Below are 14782 nucleotides of genomic sequence, written 5' to 3'. Positions count from 1 at the left end.
TGATTCACGGGTTAAATTTCCTTTCTTGTTATCAGGCTTGAAAAGAAAACAAAGAGCAAACATCAAAGAACATCCTCTCTTAAGAAAATTTTTACATCTTCCACATTTTGCAGCGCCGCGCTGATCAATCCAAGCCAGATTCCTGGCCCTGCACAGGACAGCCCCAAGAACCACCCTCCCCCCCCCGCCCAAGAGCTACACCAGGTGGATGAGAGCGTTGTCCAAAGGCTCCCCGAACTGCTACAGGCTCGGTGCCGTGCCCACTTCCCTGTGGGAGGGGCTGCGCGGGTGGATCGGGAGGCGCGGCGGCTGAGGGCAGACGTGTGCTAAGCGCCCACGTGACCGCCGCGCCTCCTGCCCGGCGGAGCCACGTCCGCGGGGGCGGAGCGGGGCGGGCGCGGCCCCGGATGGAGGAGCGGGAGGAGGTCCCAGCGCCCGCTCCCGCACTCGCCGCCATTTAGACAATCCCGCAGCGGCCGCCACCCGCTGCCGCCGGGGCTGGCTGCGTTGGGTGCCGGGCCGTTGCCGCCGCCATCATGAGGCGCCTGTCGCAGCTGCTCCTGCTCGTCCTGCTCGTCTTCCCTGCCGCGCTGCTGCTCGGCGGCGCCCGCGGCGGCCCAGGTGAGGGCGGGCGGGTGAGCGGCCGGCGCTGCCCGGGCACGGGAGAGCGGTGGTGGGGCGGGAGGGATCCCTTTGGCGGTCCGGGGAGGGGGAGCGGCTCCCGCGGGGCCTGCGGAGCCCAGCGCCGCCTCCGCCACTCTCCCGCCGGGAGCCGGCGGGCGCTGCTCATTCATCGCCCCGGGCGCACCGCGCACGTGGCCGCCGGGGATTCGGGGCCCGGCCCGGTGCCTGCGGGGCCCCGGCCCCGTCCCCGTCCGAGGGCGCCCCGGCGGGGTGCGGGGCCGGGCCCCCGTCTCTCCCAGTAGAGCGGTCCGCGGTGTCGGGCAGGGCCCTGCGGCTGCCGCCAGGTCACCGGTCCCGGTCCCGGCCGTGACACCGGCCCGCCCAGACCCCGCATGGGGACGGGGCAGCGGGCTTGTTCTTTTCGCCGCTCCTCGGCGGTGCTGGTTCCCACATTCCCCAGCAGATGCGCTGGCTGCCACCCTGCCTTCCCACCTCTTCTGCCGCCACCCCCCGAGTGTCCTTGGCGACACCGAGGAGCGCTAATCTCTGTTTACGCTGCAGCGTTATCTGATTCACGGTCTGGAAATTGCCTCCCTACTACTAAGTTTGGGAAGGCAGGAGAGGGAAGGGAGGCTTCTCATCCAGCTCTTGCAGTGGGCTGCAGCACATGCCGTGTGATAGTCCCTTCCCACAGCCGGCAGCTCTCCTTTCCCGCTATTGCCACATCATCATCAGCCCCTCCGACATCCATTGAAAAGACTGTAAGCTACGGATATGAAAGAGTGTGCTGGGCAGCAAAGGGTGCCTATGGCTTACCTGTACCCTGTTCATTTTTGAATTGAAATAGTCTTTCGTACACTTGCAAGTTGAAAACTTCAGCAAATAAAATCACGGTAGTTAAGGCTTAGGTTAAGTATTGCACGTGCTCGAGCAAAAGTCTTTGAGTGTACCTTCTGAAGACACTTGAGAGGAGGGGTTGTGTTTGCTTTTTCTAGCGCTGACTGACAATTCTTTAGTTTTCGGATATACTTGTCCTGCTCAAGGATTCTTATTTCCAGTGAAAATTTTTAAATATTTATTTTAAATGCATATTTATAGCAGTTAGATCTTTTTCAGACTTGGGTAAATCAATCATCTGTTCATTTCTATTTTTTCATATGTGGAAAACGTTAGGTTTATTAACAAAAAAAATCTGTAGTTTTGTGCACATGTTTTAAAAGTTCTCAGCCTTGCCTCTATGTGCTGTAAACTGCGAAGGGACAGAACTTTGTCCCATGGCCAATATTTTTATTAATCATATTTGCCCAGTGTTTGAATGTATGAGGCTTGGCTCCATGAAAGCAAAGAGGCAATGAACTATCAGATTACACTTGTCTTGGAGCGTTGCTCTAGGTCAGGTTTCTTTCCTGACTAATGTTGTGGTTCAGTTGCGTGTATGGATATATTAGTACATTATATTGAGGTCATATTAAAAAAAGACTTTTTTATATTTTAAAACTTGAGTGAAAATACGTGCAAAAAATAACTTTTAATCTACCTTTCAAAGTGTGCTGTTCTGTTATCAGTATGCTAATAATTTAGTAGACTTGCTAGTCTTAGAAGAAACAGTACTTACTAAATTACTTTCCTGGCAATAGCAATGTCTTATTTTCACTTTTTAAATTACAAAATTAAAATATTTTCATATGTTAACATGTTCCAAAATTAAGCAATAGCTTTTAAGGCAAATTTGTTGCCTTCTGCAAATTTAAGCATTGCTGAGTGAATGCTGATTTTTTTTTTGTCATCCAACTGTAAACTTTTTGGTTTTGAACTTGGTGGCAGATAAATGAGTAGGTGAGAAAGTTATTAGAGAAGGAATAAGGCTGAAAGATCAACCCAGGCATCATTTCAATGTGAGGTTTTTGCAACTGAGGCTTCAAAACACTGTACTGGACAGATTTTTAAGAACTTCTTCAAACATTAGTTTGAGAATTGTATTTCAGTGTCAGTTTTCTATTCATTAAAAAGGCTTTCTTGAATTTTGTTTTGGTAGGTTCAGGTTTATTAGCTGCAGCTCAAGATGCTACAGAAGATGAGGAAGCTGTGGAAGATACTGTAGTTGAAGATGAAGATGATGAAGCTGAAGTTGAAGAAGATGAGCCAACAGACTTGGTAATTTTACATGAGCGTTACTTCAAAAGTATGAATTAGACCAAAAGTGCTTCAAGCTGGATAATTTACTTATGAGTTTAGTAACGTTATTTTCAAGTAGCTGTTTCCACGTGTCTGATTAAGCTTGTGTTCAGTTTGAAGTGTCAAAAGGATTTATCTTTTCTTCCTGAATTACAAGTTGAGAAACCACATGGGGACATCCTGCCAAAACTATAGGTCACAAAAAAGAACACCAAGTGAGAGAAACAGATTCTCATGGGAGCCCCCTGTAGTTCTTTTCTAGCTTAAGCTGCACCTCAGTAACCTGAGAAAAAGATTGCGCTGTGGGTCTACTTAATTCTGGCTTCTTTGTATCTACTTTCCAGGGGCAACAGAACATCTGTTTTGTAGCCCCTTTTCACTTGCTACATTCCTAGCCTCTGACACTTGTTGCAGTGTATGTTGTGAGCATGTTGCTGTTCAGGGTCACTTGCTTCAGCTTGGCAAACGTTAAAAAAATTTCTTTGACATAAGTTTTCTCTCAGCAGAGTCTCAGATGTCTGATTCCAGGAAAAAATAATTTAATAATTGAGTGCTACTGCAATCGGGACAGTTTGAGCTGAGTCCCTCTGGAAAAGAACCCTGAACAAAATCCCTGGGCTTTTATACTCTTACAACCTGTGCACCTGTTCTTCGTGCACTTTGCACGTGCCTCTTGGTTTAATGGTGATTTTTGTTCTGGGGTCTTCTTGTTCCTTATTGAGTTATTTCTCTAGCTGTATTTATCTGGATGGGTTGCATCTTCTGCTGACAGTTGTGGCTTCCTAATGTTTCAGTTTGCACTGGTCTCCCAGCCTCCCTTCACATAGCTAAGCAACAGTTCAAGATTTGTTCAACTTTTCAAGGTGAAAGTTTGCAGCTTGCAGCCTAAGGCTTCAGAAACCTTAGTTATTCATGCTAAGCAAAACTAATCAGACAAGACAACACAGGTAAAAGAATTCCGCTAACTAAACTTAATTTACAAGACAAAAAAAATTACAAACAAAATAAATTGTAAACAAAAAAGTGAAATATTTTATGTGGTTTTATGATCTGCTTATAGCAGCCGAGTATTAGGTTTGCTAGACACTTAGTGTACAAAATTCTCTCAAATAAGGAAGTCTGGGACATTATTAGGCAAAGACGGGTAATAAGAACATAGATCTGGTAAACTGTTCTTTCATTGTATCAGATTTTACTGATGTTGATAAGCTGGTGAGCTTATGGTTGACCAGCTTTGCTAAGCGGTGGAAGGTATGCTATGTCAGTAGTGACAGAGTATTATTAAATAACCTTTGGAGTGTATTTTGCTTTTAATAAATAGTTTATGGCTTGGTTACAAAGCATTACACTTTTTAGACATTTCTTTTATTTGTCACTGGAAGAGAAGATGTACTTGAAATCAAGATGCTAGGTGCTCAGCTCTGGTTCCCGAGTTCATGGTATGTGTACGACAGATCCGGTAGGAAATCCACCGCTTCAGGTGGTCGTTTTAAGCACTGAAATCAAATGGTCTGACTTGCAGGCGGTTAGCTGAGACTGTTCAAAATTAGGTCAGCCTTGTTTTTATTTGGTGGGGCAGTGATGATCCCATGATCCCCAAGTGGAAAATAAGCCTTTAATGCTTGCATTTGCCAAATTAAAAAGTTCATTGTCACAAAGGTGAACTTGAACAAGTGGGTCCATGAACTTGCTTAGTTCCAACAGTCTAACTGTTTCCAGGCATACATACACTTAACTAATGAAAACTGAATAGAAAGCTACTAAACGCTCCCTCTATGGTGAAAGTAACTCTCGTTTGTCATATTGTTGTCTGTATTTTGGAAGTTCTTGTTTTCTAAATAGAAATATCTTAGATGTGAACACTTAACATTTAGACTCTATTCTTTTCCTTCTGCCCCCAAACAGAAACCATGCTGATGCTTTCTGATTATAAACCTTTTCAATAGAGCTAAATGCAGTTCAGATTAGTACTGTGTCAAATATAACAAATAGAAAGAGAAATGCTGAAAATGATGCTAATCAAGTCTAGAGGGAGACTGACTGTGCTAATCCTGCAACAGTAGGATTTGGTACTTGCCGTTGTTGCTTGCTTTGCCGCATGGGATTCTCATGAGCCAAGCATGGTCTTTGCTTCACTGTTCATTATAGGATTTTTTCAAAAAAGTCTCTTGTCTTAGACAGAAGAAAAAGAGGAAGAAGACTTGTCAGGAGAGCCTAAAGCCTCACCTAGTGCTGATACAACTATCTTATTTGTGAAAGGTGAAGGTAAGAGTCCCCTGCTAATCTACCATCCTCTTTACCAATGCTTAGACTATATCTGTTTGCGTAAAACAGTGAAGCTCTAAACCCACAGTCTGTTCTAGATGCTCTCTGTTTAGAAATTGGCTAGGTGTGGTGTATGAAGTTTCTAATAGTTGGATATTTTTTCGTGTTTCAGACTTTCCAGCGAACAACATTGTAAAATTTCTGGTGGGCTTCACCAATAAGGGTACAGAGGATTTCATTGTCGAGTCTCTCGATGCTTCTTTCCGGTATCCCCAAGACTACCAGTTTTATATCCAGAACTTCACAGCTCTCTCTCTGAACACAGTAGTTCCACCACAGAGACAAGCCACGTTTGAGTACTCTTTCATCCCTGCTGAGCCTATGGGTGGTCGTCCTTTCGGTCTAGTTATCAATCTCAACTACAGAGATGTAAATGTAAGCCTGATGTAATTCATCTGAATCTTCCTAGTTGATGTGGAGGTGTCAGGAAAGAACTGCTTAGTTGAGTTACTACCGCTTCATAAAGTGAATGTGTTTGTAATGTTTAACTAAATCACTAGGTACGTAAGCACAGTAAGTGACTGCTTACATGTTTCACATTAGCTGCCCAGGCACTCTCAGTTCTTTATATGTTGCACTTAAAGTTATGTCTTCAGTGGAAGCTAGAAGGCCTTAGAACTGTATAGTAGTGGGATGTACTCCTAAAAAACCAAACCAACCAATCAAAGCCAAAGCTCTGTTTAGGACAACTGAATTTTCACTGTGCTTTTCATATTGGACTATGCTAACAAACCCTACTCCCAACCTGAATGCCACCTGCAAACTTTATTTTAGGCAAATAAATGGCCAGTAGTTGCAATCTGGGGGAAGACTATGCAAAAGCATAAATGGGGATAAAACAGGGGATTCTTTTTCTCTTTTGGTGCAGGTCAAAGATTAACGGGCCTCTGTACCTTTGTGTTTTGGTAGTTGTAATAAGAACCCTTCGTATGTAATATCTCTTGTTATAGGAAATAACATACTGAAGGCCAGGTGTGACTGTCTTGCTAATATCAAGACTGTTCTTTGCAGTTGGAGTGAAACATTCGTGCTTTTATGTGTTGAGTCAAACTAGCACTACTTATTACTTAATAAAGTCTTATGCAGGAGTTACTGCTTTCTAGAATTTTTCCAAGAACATGGAAAAAGATAAACATTTGCGTATGTGTTTAACAAATTAGTTTGAAATGTTATGTGCAAACTCTGTTATAGGGCAACATGTTTCAAGATGCTGTCTTCAATCAAACTGTTACAATTATTGAAAAAGAAGATGGGCTGGATGGAGAAACGTAAGGAGACTGGAGATGCAAGTTTAGTTTGTGTCCTGGTAGAACAGGTTACTGATGGTGCCAGTGAGAATAGTTCCTGTATCCTCATTTTATTGAATGTTAGGTCTGCTATGTTGATGGTGTAGTAGGCATCTGACAAATGTTGACAGACTGAAAATAAGAACTTTTTCCCAAAATTAAAGTCTGTATTAATAGTGGGGATCTTCAGAATTGGTACTATGTCAATGAGCAGTTTACAGATGTGCTTTAGCTCAGAGGACATAAGCCTGGAATAGGACCGGATGTTGTACACGTACATAGCAATTCCAAGCTGTTATACTACTCTGCTTTTTCCTAAGAGTTAAGAGGTGCAGAGGGTCCATAGTATTAGGCTGTGGGTCCTGCTGTCAAGACTGGAATAAATTTCTGGAGCACTCCAGTATAATCTAAGGTTATATAAACTAAAAGACATATTTGGAGTACAAGATAGAGGAACTCAACCATTCTTTGCACTATCCCCTATCTGTAGAAGATATCTTTCAGGAGTGATTCTTTTCAAAGATCAGTAGATCTGACACACCTTATATGTTGCAAGCACATGCCGTGCTGATATGCTTTTAAATATTTTAACACTGGAGTGGAATTTTAAGTGAACCTCTGAGTTAAAAAAGGTTATTCTTCAGAAATACTTGTAGACAATGTTGAATATCTGAATTGTCCTGCCACAGGTAGAAATTGCCTGCTGAGCAAGCTTCCTTTTAAAAAAGGTCAGCCAAAAGAAATAGTTGTTGCATTAATTCATATTTCTCAAATAGAATGGCATAAATGAAAGAAAAATTGGTCACATGAAAATGTGTGATACTCTGAAAAAGGAGCTCTCAAAAGAATTCAATGTATTAGAATTAGTTTGTGCAAATGTCCTGTGAATAGATAATTACTCTATAACAGGGATTTTCAATTAAGTCTCTTGTTTAGTTTAACTCCATAATTTCCTTTATCATAAATCTGGGTTCAGATGTTCAGCTTGGAATAGGTTTTTTACCTGTAAACTGCCTACTTCCCAAATTAATTTCAGATCTAACTTATATTCACCTCTTGCTAAGTATCTACAGGTATTTCTGGTAAAATTCTTCAAAACAAACCTAAATACACAGATTAAAAACTATTTATTGCATAGGTAGAATTCTAACTGTGGAACCCAGAACAAGATAAGCAAGGTCTTTCAAAGCTCTGTTGCAAATAAATTAAGTCCTAGCAGCACTTGCTTTGCAGTAGTGTACTAAAAGCACGTAAGAGATTTTTAAGGGGTTTGTAAGTGTTTAAAGCTGTCACAAACATAAATATTGCCTATAACCCAATATCTTGAAACTTCATGATAGTGCAAAAAAGTTCTTGAAGTTACACAATTTCAGTATTTATTTAGAACAGTTTTCTAATGTATACAGCATTTTTCAAATGTTCTGTTGTTCAGAATTAAGTTTGATTACAGTTTCTGAAGTCAAAGTCAGAATATTTGTTAGCACTTCAGTTTCAGAATCATTGGTTTTTTTCCCACTCCTCCCCTACAAAAGTTCATATGTGGCCAAAGCTAGGCTTAGATTCTGTGCCTCTGTGTAAACTCTCTTCAGAACTTAGGATTTTCATTTAATGGTTTCTTAAACTTTTTTAAAGGATCTTCATGTATATGTTCCTCGCTGGACTTGGTCTACTTGTCATTGTTGGCCTACATCAGTTACTAGAATCTAGGAAGGTGGGTAGTGTGTTTCTTTATGTACTTGTTAATGCAAGACCTTTTTGATGTGAAAAGAAAGCAATTCAGTAATTGTTTCTGGAATATGACAGTACAGGTAAAACTTCAGAAGATTTATTTTTAGAACCTTAGAGCTTACTGGAGAAACTAGAGAGTTTTTTAAAACTTCATAACTGAAGACATTTTGATTGCTCAGCTCTTTGGTGCCACACTGAAGCTGAATTGGAAGCTTTGATACCTTCCAGTCACTGGATGTGTGTGTCTTCTGATTGACTACTTACTGGGTAGATTTTCCCCATGCTCTCTACTTCTGCCTATTAGTTTAATCCAGATCAGACTTTGGGGAAAACAGCTGTCTAGTCCTTTATTTAGTTCTCATCAAAGCTTTGCCATAATGTTGATTAGGGCCTTCTGAATTCCATTTGTAATTGCATTAATTTAGCTAATAACAACTAAAGATTTGTCTATGTATGTGGTTTGGCAAGTAAAAACTGCTGAAAGCTTGAAGTCTCATCTGTATGCAATGCATAGGTGATGCCTTTGTGTGGTGTGGCTTACCATATTTTTGAAGTAACTTCACTTGGGAAAAAGTATCGGATGATTATTGTATGTTGACATCTATTTTGCAAGGTGACATACAAGAATGTTGTACTAATCTGAGAAAGCATAATGAAACTAGTCATCACAAAGTTTGATTAATCATCAGCCATTTTTTGCAACAGGTATAATGAACTTGCCCAGGTGTGCATGAAATCTTGATGTCTTTATGTGGAATAAGTATTGTGAAGCATAAGAAGTGGAAGTGTGAGGCTTGGGGAATAAATTGCTATTCAGAAGGATAGCTTAGCTTTAACTCCAAAGACAGCTCCATACATTGACTAGCCTTAAGTTTGTGCCTTAGTGAAATAATTACAATTCATTAAATGTAGCATTTTTAGTAATTTCTTATACTTATGCTATCCAAACCTTCTTTGAAAGAAAAATCTTTCCTTTCTTGAATTTTCAGAGGAAAAGACCGGTACAGAAAGTAGAGATGGGAACATCAAATCAAAATGATGTTGATATGAGCTGGATTCCCCAAGAAACTTTAAATCAAATAAGTAAGTTATCTGTCTTCGACAAACTGGAGCATAACAAACCTACTTGATCAATTAATTATAATGGAATAAGTAACTGATACCCATTTCTCACAACAGCATACAACTCTTCTAGGGAATAAAAAACTGTCTAAAGCACTGTGCCTTATGATTAGACTGTTACTTTAACAGCCTGGTCTTTATTAGATCAAGCAGTAAAGTTTGTTCTGTAGTGACTATTGGTGACTTTTACAATTTGGTCTGTAGACTATTTTTCAACACTATAAAATCTCTACCCAAAACCTGCATCACAAAGGAGGTTTAAATAGGAGAAAATAGGTGTCATCTCAAAGTTTCTGTAGGTTGTTTGGAAGTTTGCCTGTAGATCAAAGTTTTAAATGAGCATTAGAAGTGTATATTAACTAAAGCCACATTAAAACTTGGTATTAATGTCCTTCACAAATCCAAAATGATTAAGTTCTACTTGATACCTGAAATGACAACAGTAAACCAAATATCTGATTTCCTTAGACTGTTTGTGGATATTTCTAACTTCTCTTACTCTTTCTTCTCTTTTGCTTTCCCATGGCTTCAGTGCAGAGTAGAAGAGGTGAGGCAAACCCTTTGTGAGCTGCAGAGTGAAAGTGGTTAATGTGTTGTCCATGTAATAATTGGGCATGGATAGAAGTACAGCTTCCTGCATGCAATGCCTGGTGATGTGGCATGAGCAGTAAAAGATAACAGATGTGTGCAATGGCACAAATGCATTTTATGTACTTCTAAATTTATGTTTTCATGTATTTTGTGTATGCATTTCTGGTTATATTGTAGTCACATAGTTTCAGTAGGATACTGCTGAAGTATTGCTGTCTCTTCTAACGGTTCCCAGAACTCTTTATCTAAGAGGCAGATGTGTATTTTGCCTTCTCTGCTACCTTAGTGTAATGTCAAACTGATATTACATAAGGACGGTGGAGGGGCTATTCATGACCAATGGCTGAGTGCATCTTGTTTCAGTGAGAAGCAGACCTCACCCTTGGGTATAATAGTTTACTAATCAGGTTTATCTTCCTGCGTCTTTCTTATCTGGGTGAACTATCAGCAGCAGCATTGGCTGGTGTGAGGTGAGAGAGCCTCAACAAAGTGCATCCTAGACAAGACGTAAACAGAAGTGCTTTGAAAACCCTTTGTGGGACCTACCTTTACTTGGCAAAGACTGCTCTTGTAATGAAATAAGCATATTCTGAGCTTCATTTAGTGTAGAAGGGCTAGAGGCCTTAGGTCTGATACGTGCCAGGAGCTGATGACTTTGCTTTTTTTATTCCTTCACCCTTTTTACTCTATTTACAGGACTATTGCCCTACTTGTGAAGATGTAAGCTTTCTTGTGTACATTGTTTTCTGTGAGACACAAGAATGATAGTGTAAAATCTAGGCACAGAAATCTGAAGTCTCAATCTAGCAAGAAAAACTAAATGCTGTTTTTTTCTGAATAACAAGCTGTCTTTAAACAGGTTCAAATCCTGGTAACGTTTGGGTCCTGTCCCAGTCCCTTTCTTAAGCCAAATAGATATTCATATCTTTTCGTATCTTAATACCTGAAGTCTAGGAAAAACTGATGTAAGTCGAACAATTAAGTTGTTCTTAATTGTTGTTTTCTCAGCTCCCAGTTAGCTTCAGTTAGAACTCTACATTAGAGTTCTTTAAAATATGTGGCCTTTAAGATATTGGAGGTTCTTGAATTTTTATTGCTGAAAGACATTTAATACTGTACTGATTGGCTCATAGTGGCATGATGGCTGCTCCTAGTGTTTGCACATACTCTAAACAGTGAAGTTATTGGAGATTGTTCTGTTTTAAGAAAATGTGCGTTTTTAAGTCAGCAGGTGCACATATCAATTGCTTTAGCACTTCGTACAGAGTATTGAAGCTTCTCTACAATAATCATAGAACCATAGAAGGGTTTGTATTGGGACCTTGAAGTTCATCTAGTTACAACCTCCCTGCCATGGGCAGGGACACCTTCCACTAGACCAGGTTGCTCAAAGCCCCGTCCAACCTGGCCTTGAACATTTCCAGGGATGGGGCAGCCACAGCTTCTCTGGGCAACTTGTTCCAGTGCCTCACCACCCTCACAGTGAAGAATCCTCATATGGGGTATCTGATTATAAAGTGCATCTTCATAGTCATATGTGGATGCTTTCCGGAAAAGTGGGATTTTTCACAAGAAAAACACTTATCTTCAGCTGCTAGTCTATATGAATGTGGAAATGCTTTATGCAAGACAACTTGCTTAAAGGAGAGTCAATCATAAATTCTTCAGAAAGGCAAACTCAAGTCAGTGTTGATCAAAATAATTCATTAACTTTATGAAAGCGTAATTACCGAACATGAAAGTTTTCTAAACAGAGGAGTGGAGTGGAGATGGTGTAGGTTTTTGGTTCTGGGTTTTTTCGTATTTTATTAACTGGCTAGAGCAAACTTCACCCTGGAGTTGCATGTTACAGAATGGAAACGTTTTTTTGTTACCTTCTATTTAGTATGAAAAAGGCTAAACAAGTTGCTTGAATTGGCGTCTCTGTGGTGATACATTGCATTAGCAGGGCAGTTTGTCTTCTGTTGGGAGGAGAAAAATACATAGTCGTGTAACAATTGCAATTGATGCAACTGTAACTCCTTTTTTCTTTTTTTTTTCCATCCAGATAAAGCTTCACCAAGGAGGTTGCCCTACAAGAGGGCACAGAAGAGACCAGTGGGCTCTGATGAGTAATATTAACTAAGTACAACAGTTGAACCTTTACTAATCCTGCCTGTTTGGGTTTTTTTTGGATTGGAGTAGTGCAGAGAATCCATATCACCATAAGGAAAATATTGCTAAACATTTGGACTGAACAGATTAACTGAATGGTGTTAATATTACTGAAAATGCACTTCTCTTTAATTTTTTTTTTTTTAATTGTTGGGGGGTGGGGGAAGCTACCCATTAAGATTTGTGCCTGCGTGTGTAAGCGGTTGGTCTTAACAGAAACATGTTACCTGAAATGTGCCTTTAGAGTTCTTTGTAATGCTGGCTTGTCATCTGTACATTGTCTTTGAAGGATTTTTCTCCTCTCCTAATCTGAATGTCTAGTGGCTTAATCTGTCTTGATTGTATCATATCTGTATCAGAATCTGTATGCATTTCTCTTCTTCAGTAAGTAACATTATTCTTTACAGCATGCACACACTGAAGTTTGTGTGTGTGGTCCCATTTCAGTGGCCAGGCACTGATCATCTAGACTTCTGCATTCTAAAGGCACAATTGGGTATAGCTGCTTGTAGTGGTAGATATTTTGCTGCTGTTTTGATCTGGGCTTGCAGTGACCTAAAAATCTGAACTTATCTGCACAGATGTTAGAAAGACTCTTACACAGCAGCAGAACTCGTGAAGCATGGAATTTGTGTGCTGAATTGGTATTACTACATAAATCTTTTTTATACCCAACTTGGTAAATGGTTAGTTATTTGAGTCATGCCAGCAGCTTAAGTATTCAGATTATAGTGGTAGTTCTGCAATGTTTACTCAAGAAACTATTGAACAAGACAGAACAACTTTTCAGTAAGTTCTTGGTTCTCTCTCCTAAAAACTAGAATGCCATATGTATCCAAATGTTGATTTTGGGCTTTTTAAAAGCTTTACAAGGATTTGCTGTACACACTTGAAACTGAATTTGAATAATGGTTTTTATTGGCAAACTATTTAATTCACCCTTTATGGTTTTTAAATCTCACCCATCTTTCTGCTGCTCAGTACATTGGTCTGAATTATTTTTTTTCTCACTTTGTCTTTCTTACTAGTAACACAGATGCATATTCATCACTAACTACATGTTATTTCAGTACTCAAGCAGAAAAGCTCTATGAAATCAAAATGAGGTTCCCTTTTGTGCTTACATGATTACCAGGTACTGAGGTATTGATCCACATCCACTGCATTCAAGAATTTAACTGACAGGGAAAAGAGCAGATATACAATGTCAGTTTGCTGCCATTCAGGCACTTGGACAAGGTGTGAATTGCTTGCATCTAAACTGCCTCTCTTCCTGTGTCGGAAGGTTATCTGGAAGCTCGTTGAGGTCAGGAAGAGGCATCAATTTGAAACCTCTGTCTTCTTTCCCTGCCCTTTCTGATCCCCACCTGTAGAAATGCTCTTTTAGATCTAAACTTGCTCTGCAGGGGCTGAGCTTCTGAGTCAATGAATGCTAAGCAATATTTCCAAGTCCTGTCACAGTGTGTTTGAAGCATCTAAGCTCTGAAACTACCTGTACTGGCACTATTTTATTATACACTTTGCCAGAATGAACTGTGAAGATGTTCTTGACTCATCTTGCTATGGAAGAGATGCTTTATTCAACTTTCTGAAAAATCAACTAGTCCAGGCAGAATACTTTTTGCAGTTAAGATTGCTTTGTTTTCATACAGATCACTTAGCAAACAGTTGAATGCTGCCTTCATAAGAGGTATCTCCACTCAAGTTGTGTGGAACAACTTTTTTTGCCTTTAGTGATGTAATCTGTGATTCTGTGGTAGGTTTGAGGGCTTATATTCAAGCTTGCATTGATTCAACAGAGTGTTTATGTATTAAATGCTTTATATACTAAAGCCCTATATTTATTGCAGCACCTGATACACTGAACTGTTAAGTTACCTCTTTTGGATTATGTCTCTAACCTGACATCAAGAGGGGTTTTTTTTTCACCTCTGGTAATAGGTCATCTTGAACTGTGTGCTCTAATTCTTCCCAAGGATCAAAGGTACTCTCTGAGGGGGTGGTGATGAGAGCTACTCTAGATACAGTGGTACACCGGGAAAAAATACAAAGGATCAGAACAGAGGATGCTAATTTGTAATACTCTAGTTTTTGTTGAGATAAATAGATTAGCCCTTACTGACTGAGTCCTGGAGCAAATGTGGCCTTTAGAAGCTGAAGGACTGTACAAATAAGAAATAACTACTTGAAGGTTTCAGCTCTTTTCTCTGCATTTGAAGGTTACCTTCCAAATGCTTAAGCTCTAAGCATGAAGGAAGAGAGAAGGCATCTTGCGTAGGAATCAGCGTAGGAATCAGCACTGGCAATGTCCAGTTGTGCCAAACCCATCTTTCTGATCATACAACTTGGCATTCACTGTGGATGGTTCACAGTAATTTTCTCAGCCAGAAGCAGTTCATAAGAACAGTGGCCAGTAGACCATTACTGCTCATGATAAATGTCATAACAGTTTTGAATTACTTGTTTCTCTTTAATTTGCTGTAGTTGAAACTTAGCAATAACATTCCAGTATGCAGTGGAAACTGAACTTTGGCATCTCTAACATTATTTCTAGTGAATAAGCCAGTCTACTATACCCATTTTTCTTCAAATGGAAGAGTATAGTTGCTGCTTTATCCCATTGGTTAGAAACTCTTATTTTGGTACTTGAATTTTCTCCTCAATTTTTAAACACACAGAGATAGTTTAGTGTCACAGGTATGTTATTGGATATCATTATTATCAGCTGTGTAGGGTATCCTTTCACTGACTTAAAGATGAGACAGTAGCAATTCTAC

At 40.2% G+C, this 14782-nt stretch overlaps 1 protein-coding gene across 4 annotated transcripts in view; it reads left to right on the top strand.

Annotated features, from left to right (window-relative positions):
* The first annotated feature begins 420 nt into the window (after nucleotides 1–420).
* The window catches only part of SSR1 (signal sequence receptor subunit 1), a 24608-nt gene continuing 10246 nt past the window's right edge, over nucleotides 421–14782 (top strand). The window contains exons 1-9 of one of the 4 annotated variants that reach the window (XM_017808449.1): nucleotides 421–621; nucleotides 2660–2778; nucleotides 4977–5064; nucleotides 5237–5499; nucleotides 6316–6392; nucleotides 8043–8121; nucleotides 9128–9221; nucleotides 9793–9807; nucleotides 11899–11962. In XM_017808449.1, coding sequence (XP_017663938.1) covers nucleotides 537–621; nucleotides 2660–2778; nucleotides 4977–5064; nucleotides 5237–5499; nucleotides 6316–6392; nucleotides 8043–8121; nucleotides 9128–9221; nucleotides 9793–9807; nucleotides 11899–11962 — 884 coding nt within the window. In that variant the 5' untranslated portion in view covers nucleotides 421–536. Of the gene's footprint in view, nucleotides 622–2659; nucleotides 2779–4976; nucleotides 5065–5236; nucleotides 5500–6315; nucleotides 6393–8042; nucleotides 8122–9127; nucleotides 9222–9792; nucleotides 9808–11898; nucleotides 12878–14782 lie in introns of those variants that run through there. The other 3 variants (XM_017808451.1, XM_017808450.1, XM_017808452.1) reach the window with 3 other exon arrangements.

Source organism: Lepidothrix coronata, unplaced genomic scaffold (genome assembly GCF_001604755.1).
Source record: "Lepidothrix coronata isolate B3197 unplaced genomic scaffold, Lepidothrix_coronata-1.0 Scaffold23, whole genome shotgun sequence".
NCBI lineage: Eukaryota > Metazoa > Chordata > Aves > Passeriformes > Pipridae > Lepidothrix > Lepidothrix coronata.
This window is presented reverse-complemented; position numbering and strand designations above follow the sequence as displayed.